The sequence below is a fragment of the Bombina bombina genome, chromosome 11 (genome assembly GCF_027579735.1).
Source record: "Bombina bombina isolate aBomBom1 chromosome 11, aBomBom1.pri, whole genome shotgun sequence".
NCBI lineage: Eukaryota > Metazoa > Chordata > Amphibia > Anura > Bombinatoridae > Bombina > Bombina bombina.
The window spans coordinates 55,360,663-55,371,553 of NC_069509.1; the positions used below are offsets into that span (position 1 = coordinate 55,360,663).

The 10,891-nt window shown below is 39.0% G+C and overlaps 1 protein-coding gene across 2 annotated transcripts in view; it reads left to right on the forward strand.

The window, feature by feature from the left end:
• The first annotated feature begins 7,676 nt into the window (after positions 1-7,676).
• Positions 7,677-10,891, forward strand: part of RABEP2 (rabaptin, RAB GTPase binding effector protein 2) — a 22,134-nt gene continuing 18,919 nt past the window's right edge. Inside the window, exon 1 of one of the 2 annotated variants that reach the window (XM_053695139.1) lies at positions 7,677-7,972. In XM_053695139.1, coding sequence (XP_053551114.1) covers positions 7,897-7,972 — 76 coding nt within the window. In that variant the 5' untranslated portion in view covers positions 7,677-7,896. Of the gene's footprint in view, positions 8,001-10,891 lie in introns of both variants that reach the window. The other variant, XM_053695140.1, reaches the window with a different exon arrangement.

Below are 10,891 nucleotides of genomic sequence, written 5' to 3' on the forward strand. Positions count from 1 at the left end.
AGCAGAGGGCTAACTATGTTCTTGTTTAACGTTATGTCTGTCTGTAGCGTAATGAGCAGAGGGCTAACTATGTTCTTGTTTAACGTTATGTCTGTCTGTAGCGTAATGAGCAGAGGGTTAACTATGTTCTTGTTTAACGTTATGTCTGTCTGTAGCGTAATGAGCAGAGGGCTAACTATGTTCTTGTTTAACGTTATGTCTGTCTGTAGCGTAATGAGCAGAGGGCTAACTATGTTCTTGTTTAACGTTATGTCTGTCTGTAGCGTAATGAGCAGAGGGCTAACTATGTTCTTGTTTAACGTTATGTCTGTCTGGAGCGTAATGAGCAGAGGGCTAACTATGTTCTTGTTTAACGTTATGTCTGTCTGTAGCGTAATGAGCAGAGGGCTAACTATGTTCTTGTTTAACGTTATGTCTGTCTGTAGCGTAATGAGCAGAGGGCTAACTATGTTCTTGTTTAACGTTATGTCTGTCTGTAGCGTAATGAGCAGAGGGCTAACTATGTTCTTGTTTAACGTTATGTCTGTCTGTAGCGTAATGAGCAGAGGGCTAACTATGTTCTTGTTTAACGTTATGTCTGTCTGTAGCGTAATGAGCAGAGGGCTAACTATGTTCTTGTTTAACGTTATGTCTGTCTGTAGCGTAATGAGCAGAGGGCTAACTATGTTCTTGTTTAACGTTATGTCTGTCTGTAGCGTAATGAGCAGAGGGCTAACTATGTTCTTGTTTAACGTTATGTCTGTCTGTAGCGTAATGAGCAGAGGGTTAACTATGTTCTTGTTTAACGTTATGTCTGTCTGTAGCGTAATGAGCAGAGGGCTAACTATGTTCTTGTTTAACGTTATGTCTGTCTGTAGCGTAATGAGCAGAGGGCTAACTATGTTCTTGTTTAACGTTATGTCTGTCTGTAGCGTAATGAGCAGAGGGCTAACTATGTTCTTGTTTAACGTTATGTCTGTCTGTAGCGTAATGAGCAGAGGGCTAACTATGTTCTTGTTTAACGTTATGTCTGTCTGTAGCGTAATGAGCAGAGGGCTAACTATGTTCTTGTTTAACGTTATGTCTGTCTGTAGCGTAATGAGCAGAGGGCTAACTATGTTCTTGTTTAACGTTATGTCTGTCTGTAGCGTAATGAGCAGAGGGCTAACTATGTTCTTGTTTAACGTTATGTCTGTCTGTAGCGTAATGAGCAGAGGGCTAACTATGTTCTTGTTTAACGTTATGTCTGTCTGTAGCGTAATGAGCAGAGGGCTAACTATGTTCTTGTTTAACGTTATGTCTGTCTGTAGCGTAATGAGCAGAGGGCTAACTATGTTCTTGTTTAACGTTATGTCTGTCTGTAGCGTAATGAGCAGAGGGCTAACTATGTTCTTGTTTAACGTTATGTCTGTCTGTAGCGTAATGAGCAGAGGGCTAACTATGTTCTTGTTTAACGTTATGTCTGTCTGTAGCGTAATGAGCAGAGGGCTAACTATGTTCTTGTTTAACGTTATGTCTGTCTGTAGCGTAATGAGCAGAGGGCTAACTATGTTCTTGTTTAACGTTATGTCTGTCTGTAGCGTAATGAGCAGAGGGCTAACTATGTTCTTGTTTAACGTTATGTCTGTCTGTAGCGTAATGAGCAGAGGGCTAACTATGTTCTTGTTTAACGTTATGTCTGTCTGTAGCGTAATGAGCAGAGGGCTAACTATGTTCTTGTTTAACGTTATGTCTGTCTGTAGCGTAATGAGCAGAGGGCTAACTATGTTCTTGTTTAACGTTATGTCTGTCTGTAGCGTAATGAGCAGAGGGCTAACTATGTTCTTGTTTAACGTTATGTCTGTCTGTAGCGTAATGAGCAGAGGGCTAACTATGTTCTTGTTTAACGTTATGTCTGTCTGTAGCGTAATGAGCAGAGGGCTAACTATGTTCTTGTTTAACGTTATGTCTGTCTGTAGCGTAATGAGCAGAGGGCTAACTATGTTCTTGTTTAACGTTATGTCTGTCTGTAGCGTAATGAGCAGAGGGCTAACTATGTTCTTGTTTAACGTTATGTCTGTCTGTAGCGTAATGAGCAGAGGGCTAACTATGTTCTTGTTTAACGTTATGTCTGTCTGTAGCGTAATGAGCAGAGGGCTAACTATGTTCTTGTTTAACGTTATGTCTGTCTGTAGCGTAATGAGCAGAGGGCTAACTATGTTCTTGTTTAACGTTATGTCTGTCTGTAGCGTAATGAGCAGAGGGCTAACTATGTTCTTGTTTAACGTTATGTCTGTCTGTAGCGTAATGAGCAGAGGGCTAACTATGTTCTTGTTTAACGTTATGTCTGTCTGTAGCGTAATGAGCAGAGGGCTAACTATGTTCTTGTTTAACGTTATGTCTGTCTGTAGCGTAATGAGCAGAGGGCTAACTATGTTCTTGTTTAACGTTATGTCTGTCTGTAGCGTAATGAGCAGAGGGCTAACTATGTTCTTGTTTAACGTTATGTCTGTCTGTAGCGTAATGAGCAGAGGGCTAACTATGTTCTTGTTTAACGTTATGTCTGTCTGTAGCGTAATGAGCAGAGGGCTAACTATGTTCTTGTTTAACGTTATGTCTGTCTGTAGCGTAATGAGCAGAGGGCTAACTATGTTCTTGTTTAACGTTATGTCTGTCTGTAGCGTAATGAGCAGAGGGCTAACTATGTTCTTGTTTAACGTTATGTCTGTCTGTAGCGTAATGAGCAGAGGGCTAACTATGTTCTTGTTTAACGTTATGTCTGTCTGTAGCGTAATGAGCAGAGGGCTAACTATGTTCTTGTTTAACGTTATGTCTGTCTGTAGCGTAATGAGCAGAGGGCTAACTATGTTCTTGTTTAACGTTATGTCTGTCTGTAGCGTAATGAGCAGAGGGCTAACTATGTTCTTGTTTAACGTTATGTCTGTCTGTAGCGTAATGAGCAGAGGGCTAACTATGTTCTTGTTTAACGTTATGTCTGTCTGTAGCGTAATGAGCAGAGGGCTAACTATGTTCTTGTTTAACGTTATGTCTGTCTGTAGCGTAATGAGCAGAGGGCTAACTATGTTCTTGTTTAACGTTATGTCTGTCTGTAGCGTAATGAGCAGAGGGCTAACTATGTTCTTGTTTAACGTTATGTCTGTCTGTAGCGTAATGAGCAGAGGGCTAACTATGTTCTTGTTTAACGTTATGTCTGTCTGTAGCGTAATGAGCAGAGGGCTAACTATGTTCTTGTTTAACGTTATGTCTGTCTGTAGCGTAATGAGCAGAGGGCTAACTATGTTCTTGTTTAACGTTATGTCTGTCTGTAGCGTAATGAGCAGAGGGCTAACTATGTTCTTGTTTAACGTTATGTCTGTCTGTAGCGTAATGAGCAGAGGGCTAACTATGTTCTTGTTTAACGTTATGTCTGTCTGTAGCGTAATGAGCAGAGGGCTAACTATGTTCTTGTTTAACGTTATGTCTGTCTGTAGCGTAATGAGCAGAGGGCTAACTATGTTCTTGTTTAACGTTATGTCTGTCTGTAGCGTAATGAGCAGAGGGCTAACTATGTTCTTGTTTAACGTTATGTCTGTCTGTAGCGTAATGAGCAGAGGGCTAACTATGTTCTTGTTTAACGTTATGTCTGTCTGTAGCGTAATGAGCAGAGGGCTAACTATGTTCTTGTTTAACCTTATGTCTGTCTGTAGCGTAATGAGCAGAGGGCTAACTATGTTCTTGTTTAACGTTATGTCTGTCTGTAGCGTAATGAGCAGAGGGCTAACTATGTTCTTGTTTAACGTTATGTCTGTCTGTAGCGTAATGAGCAGAGGGCTAACTATGTTCTTGTTTAACGTTATGTCTGTCTGTAGCGTAATGAGCAGAGGGCTAACTATGTTCTTGTTTAACGTTATGTCTGTCTGTAGCGTAATGAGCAGAGGGCTAACTATGTTCTTGTTTAACGTTATGTCTGTCTGTAGCGTAATGAGCAGAGGGCTAACTATGTTCTTGTTTAACGTTATGTCTGTCTGTAGCGTAATGAGCAGAGGGCTAACTATGTTCTTGTTTAACGTTATGTCTGTCTGTAGCGTAATGAGCAGAGGGCTAACTATGTTCTTGTTTAACGTTATGTCTGTCTGTAGCGTAATGAGCAGAGGGCTAACTATGTTCTTGTTTAACGTTATGTCTGTCTGTAGCGTAATGAGCAGAGGGCTAACTATGTTCTTGTTTAACGTTATGTCTGTCTGTAGCGTAATGAGCAGAGGGTTAACTATGTTCTTGTTTAACGTTATGTCTGTCTGTAGCGTAATGAGCAGAGGGCTAACTATGTTCTTGTTTAACGTTATGTCTGTCTGTAGCGTAATGAGCAGAGGGCTAACTATGTTCTTGTTTAACGTTATGTCTGTCTGTAGCGTAATGAGCAGAGGGCTAACTATGTTCTTGTTTAACGTTATGTCTGTCTGTAGCGTAATGAGCAGAGGGCTAACTATGTTCTTGTTTAACGTTATGTCTGTCTGTAGCGTAATGAGCAGAGGGCTAACTATGTTCTTGTTTAACGTTATGTCTGTCTGTAGCGTAATGAGCAGAGGGCTAACTATGTTCTTGTTTAACGTTATGTCTGTCTGTAGCGTAATGAGCAGAGGGCTAACTATGTTCTTGTTTAACGTTATGTCTGTCTGTAGCGTAATGAGCAGAGGGCTAACTATGTTCTTGTTTAACGTTATGTCTGTCTGTAGCGTAATGAGCAGAGGGCTAACTATGTTCTTGTTTAACGTTATGTCTGTCTGTAGCGTAATGAGCAGAGGGCTAACTATGTTCTTGTTTAACGTTATGTCTGTCTGTAGCGTAATGAGCAGAGGGCTAACTATGTTCTTGTTTAACGTTATGTCTGTCTGTAGCGTAATGAGCAGAGGGCTAACTATGTTCTTGTTTAACGTTATGTCTGTCTGTAGCGTAATGAGCAGAGGGTTAACTATGTTCTTGTTTAACGTTATGTCTGTCTGTAGCGTAATGAGCAGAGGGCTAACTATGTTCTTGTTTAACCTTATGTCTGTCTGTAGCGTAATGAGCAGAGGGCTAACTATGTTCTTGTTTAACGTTATGTCTGTCTGTAGCGTAATGAGCAGAGGGTTAACGGAGCATGAAGCATTTTCCTCCTATTGCAGCGGCTGCATCCTGTTTGTCCTCTCTTAAAAGGATGTGTTTATGTGACTAACTTGGTCAGAGAACCAGGGCAACACTAAAGGAGTTAAAGGGACATGAAGCACTACATTTTTTTTCATGATTCAGACAGAGCATGTAAGCAACTTTACTAATTGACTTCTATCATCAAATTGTCTTCGCTCTCTTGGTATCCTTTGTTGAAAAGCAGGAACCTAATCTCAGGAGCGTGCATGTGTCTGCATCACTATATGGCAGCAGTTGTGCGAGAATGTTATCCTTTTGCAAGAGCACTATGTGTAGCGTTGCCACCTCGGCCATGTTTTCCTGGACACTTATGAGTTACACATGCTGTGGGGTGGGCAGGGAGGAACATGATAAATGTAGCCACCAATCAGCAAGCGCTACCCAAGGTGCTGAACTAAAATTGGGCAGCTTTACATTTCTGTTTTTTCAAATAAAGATAGCAAGAAAACAAAGAAACATGTATAATAGGAGTACATTAAAAAGTTGCATGCTCTATCTGATTCATGAAAGAAAAAATGTGGGTTTAGTGTCCTTTTAACGTTTACATTTTTATTAAAACAAATGTAAATGCCACTTTGTTGTATTTGGCGCAGTGTAACCTGTAGGTTAAATACTTACCTATAGCGCGCTAGGGATCCGTGCTAGTCCGACCCTTCTTCACAGAGTCCAGGTCCTCGCTAATAGGAGGGTTAGTGCGGCCGATCACAAAGCCTGCACTAAAAGACCTTCTCCTTCAGTGCAAGCTCCGGGATCCAGCCGCAAGAATCCTCCTATTAGAGCCGCTATTGAGTCTGTAAAGAAGGGTCGGATTTAGCACAGCCCCCACCAAGCTACAGGTAAGTATTATACCTTGCAAAACCTAATTTTAAGTATAACGAATACAGTAGAATCTCGATTATCCGGAACTCAAGCAACCGGAATTTTTTTTTTAACATGTTAGAACATAAAGAAACAGTCAAGATCTCTTTAAACAGCAGGAGCTGCGGTAAATAGAGCGATGATAGACATACTTATCTGCTACACTAACCCACTCATTAGACAAACGGTAATAGGGACAGAAAATATACCGCAGCACTTACAATTGCATCAGCTTGGCAATTAGGGCGTGGCTATCTTGCGGCAGTACAGCATCCCTCTGTCATGTATAACTCATAAGGACCAGGGTTCACACTACTACTGGCAAGGGAGAGGCCCAATGGGAGGATCCACTTCAACAGGCTGCTCAATCAATAACAAATTCCCAGAACGGCTCAATCTCCTGCTGAAAACAATGCGTTTTATTTCCTGAATAAACACATTGTTTTCAGCAAGAGATTGAGACGTTCTGGGAATTTGTTATTGATTGAGCATCCTGTTGAAGTCTGCCTCATACGATGCGTCTAGTGTGCACCTCTAACCGGCTCCTGCCCATGTTAGACCTATTTTTAATAGTGACTCTCAAGCAACCAGAAATACACATATTCCGGAATCTACCGATCCCTATGGGTGCCGGTTAATTGAGAATCTACTGTATATACTAATGAATTTTGTTAGTATATATTTGTTATTCTTTAGTTAGTGCGAATATTCATATATGCCAAATCTCCATTTATCGATTTTTACAGCTAAATGGACTTGATAAACCCTCACTATTCAACTTATTACTAGGTGCCCTAAAATGTTTTCGAATGTAACAATTTACTACAATTATTAATGTACTTTGTTCTCATGGTTTGATGACTGCTGCTTGTTAAATATGGCGTGCAGGTTCTCTCGTGAGAACCTGCAGCTGTAGTGGGGAAAAAGGCTTGTGAAGCCTTTGATACATCGCCCCCCTAGTAAGAGAGGGAAAGTAAGAGAGCTGTTTGGAGGGGGGTCAGGGAGGTGGGTGGGTGAGAAAGGTTCCCTACACTACAGAAATTAAATATATATACAGTATATAAATATTTAATACTCTCCCTAAACCACATACTGGCAAACTGCCAGTATCTAAGATGGTGGTGGGAAGAGAGCTGTTTCGGAGGGATCAGAGGGTGGGAGGTTAATCTCTACACTACAGCTAAAATTAATCTTACAAACTACCTGATTAACCCCTTCACTACTGTGAATTTCAGGAGTGTGGTGCGCAGCTGCAATTAATTTACGACTGCAGTAGTTACATGTGCTGATAGGTAAAGAAAAGAAAAAACAATAGCTCTATTTCTGTTTAAAAGTAATAGCAAAATAATTTCTGGTATGTTGAGCAAGTTTTTTTTTATATAAAATTCCCTGCTCCTGGGGTTAAAGCAGTTTAGAGATGTGGGGGTAGGGTGATAAAAAAAATGTGTTTCAGGAAGCTGCTGTTTACTAATGCCAGGGGGCCCAGTATTGTGCTGAGATAACTGGGTCTGATACATTTTGATCCTGCAATTCGCCTTCAGTGGCAGAACATACGTCTGGCAGTTACTATTGCAGGAAGCGTCCTCAGGTACAAAGCTATGAGTTACCCTGTTTGCTCTAAACTCCACATCAAATTATCCCACAAAGGATTACTAGAATATTATTCACGCCAATTGTCAGGCAAACTTAAAGAATATTATTGCACTTGTCTATATTATTTAGCATCGGTTTACTACTGCGCAGTCCGCACGGTTGAACTATATCACAAAAAGTGTACTCTACACGAACAATGACGGAAATTACCGAGTGCTCTCAGATGACGGAAATTACCGAACGCAATGTCTAGCTAACACGACTGCTGACGGAAATTGCCGAACGGATACGGAAACGTGTACCATGCGGATGCGGATTTACACTGAAGAAAAAGAAAAGTTGGGAACAGATTTCCTACAGGAAACCAACACCGACAGAGGTCTGCAAACCCCAGAATTCGAGCTAAGGTTACCCTATCTATATTTGTTTAATGCACCAAATCTATAATGTGCTTGTTTTGTGCCTTTAAATCATTTACTTGCACAAGTATGGAAATAATTGTTATGCATTAAATGTGTGCAACATAGCAAGATTTATAACTTCCTAATAATAAATCATCTGGCTGGTTACTGCGACAGCTGTTAATTGTATTTGATCAAACCAATGAATTCATATACTGTATAGTGTTATCAGAATCTTGTATTCAGAGTCACATTTAGAATATTTCTGCATGCTGATACATTTTTAATAAAAATAAAAAGTTCATGTTTAATCTTTTCTTTATAAATAGTAGCAGGTTCCATGCCTTTGTTTAAACTTTAATGATTTACATAGAGCAGCAATTTTGAAAAACTTTCCAATTTATTTCCATTATGGAAAATGTACAGTCTTTTTATATTGACTCTTTTTGAGTCACCAGCTTCTACTGAGCATGTGCAAGAGTGCAAAGAATATATGTATATGCATTTGTGATTGGCTGATGGTTGTCACATGATACAGGGGAGTGGAAATAGACATAACTGAAATTTGTCAGAAAAAAAAAATCTCATTCTCTTGGTATCTTTTATTGAAGAGTATAACTAGGTAGCATCATCAGAGCTCAGGAGTGTGCACGTGTCTTTAATACTCTATGACAGCAGTGTTTTGCAACATTATTTGTAGCTTTTTTATACAATGTTGCAAAACACTGCTTTCATAGAGTACAGTACCAAAGACACGTGCACACTCCTGAGCTAGTTATACTCTTCAATAAAATATACAGAGAGAACGAAGCACATTTGATAACAGAACTATTGGAAAGTTGTTTAAAATGCATATTCTATTTGAATCATGAAAGTTTAATTTTGACTTTACTGTTCCTTTTAATAAATTTGTTTTGATTATATATATTTTTTAATCTATTATTTTGAGTTGTAGAGATTATTTTCCTGAAATTTATTTACAAAAATAAGAATAGATTTGAATTGTGATTTATGTAGAAAAGGTTTGTGATTTCTATAGGGACATAATAATGCATAAATAAAATGTTCTACTGCTCTAACTAGGAGCCAAACTGGCACTACAAATTTGTAGACCCCAATTACAGGTGGTGTCTTGTTCAAGGCTGACTTACCAGTGGGTCTGGCACTGGGGGTTACCTTTGCAAAGTTTAAACACATACGGCTCTGTTCAAAATAAAGTGTATTGTCAAATACATATAAAATACATGCACCCGATATTCAAAATCAACTGAAGCGTTTAAAATATCAGGTGTGTGATGTCTCACATGACACTGCGTATTTTGTTTCAGGAAACAGTAGGTGCTTGCATTTTACATGACATGTTGTTGTGAGAGTATTAAGTGTTATTCAAAAAACAAGGACATTTGTCCCAGGCCACACTACAAAAATGCCCTATTTTCTTGCTGGTAAATTCCGTTGTAAACAATGGAACAAAACAGTCACGTCAGCAGCACAGATAGGAAAAAAATATGCATGAGTGTTATGTCAACTGTCCTCTAAATTATCTGAGCACTAGACATGTGCATTATTTGAATATCCATTATACAAACGCCAAATATACCCGCGGCATTTGTCTATTTTTAGCGCTGGATTATTAGTGTTAAAGTGCAACACATAAATATCTGGATTTACACAGATATTTGTGTGTTGCACTTTAACACTAATAAATCGTAAAATAGCCAAACGCCATGGCCATATTTGGCATTAATTATAAAACACATCTCCAAATGCCTACTGAGTATGTATATGTGTGTGTGTATATGTATATGTATATATATATATATATATATATATATATATATATATATATATATATATATATATATATACTGCATTCACAGCTTTTTAGGCTATGCAGAGTATGTTCACATGAGCGAGCCTGTTGCCACATATTTAAATAGTAGGAACTGCTTCTTCTGCCTCTCCGCCACGTCAGAGTTGGCGAGATCAATCAGCCAAACGCTCGCTTGTTCGGGGTGATTGACATTCTTTGCTCTTGTGCAGGAGCAGTGGGAGACATTGCACTAGAAAGCTCTTGTGCAATGTTAAATATCACCATGTGATGCTGTATTGCAAGTAGCGATGGCAGACTGATAGACTCACTACTTAGAGAACCTGTCCACCTGCAAGGATAACGTTTGCCCAAAATAACAAATTGGATTAAATGACAAAATACAAACTTGCACGTGGTTGACAAGCACATATACAAGCTTTTGCTTGATTTTATCAAGAAGTGCTGTATTTCCTTTTAAAGAGACAGTAAACGTAGGATTTTGGAAATCATTTTGCTAAATGCCTTATGCAACTATGATAGTCTAGCGATATCTCACAATAAAAAACTATTTATTACATACATAAAACAGACCGCTAACCTTACATGTAGGGATAAACACCGGCCATCCCGTACTTTTTATGTATATAGAAAATTTAACATGCTTCTTAATCCTAACCAATCCCCTGTATATTGATCGCGCAGCTCCTTGAGCGTCTTTAGACCGCTACTTCATAACTGCATAAATTTATTTATGGTGTTTTTTCTGTCACTGTTTGGGGGAGGAGGTGGGAGAATTTTAAGTACAAGCTATAGCATTATACATTTTTAGATATGGGGAACTTCAAAGGAGGAAAGGCTTTACTACATATATATATATATATATATATATATATATATATATATATATATATATATATATATATATATATACACAGGTGGCCCTCGTTTTACAACGGTTCAATTTACACCGTTTCAGAATAACAACCTTTTTTTTCCAGTCATGTGACTGCTATTGAAAAGCATTGAGAAGCAGTGCATTTATTAAAATAGCCAGTAGGTGGAGCTGTCCACTTGTGTTGCAGCA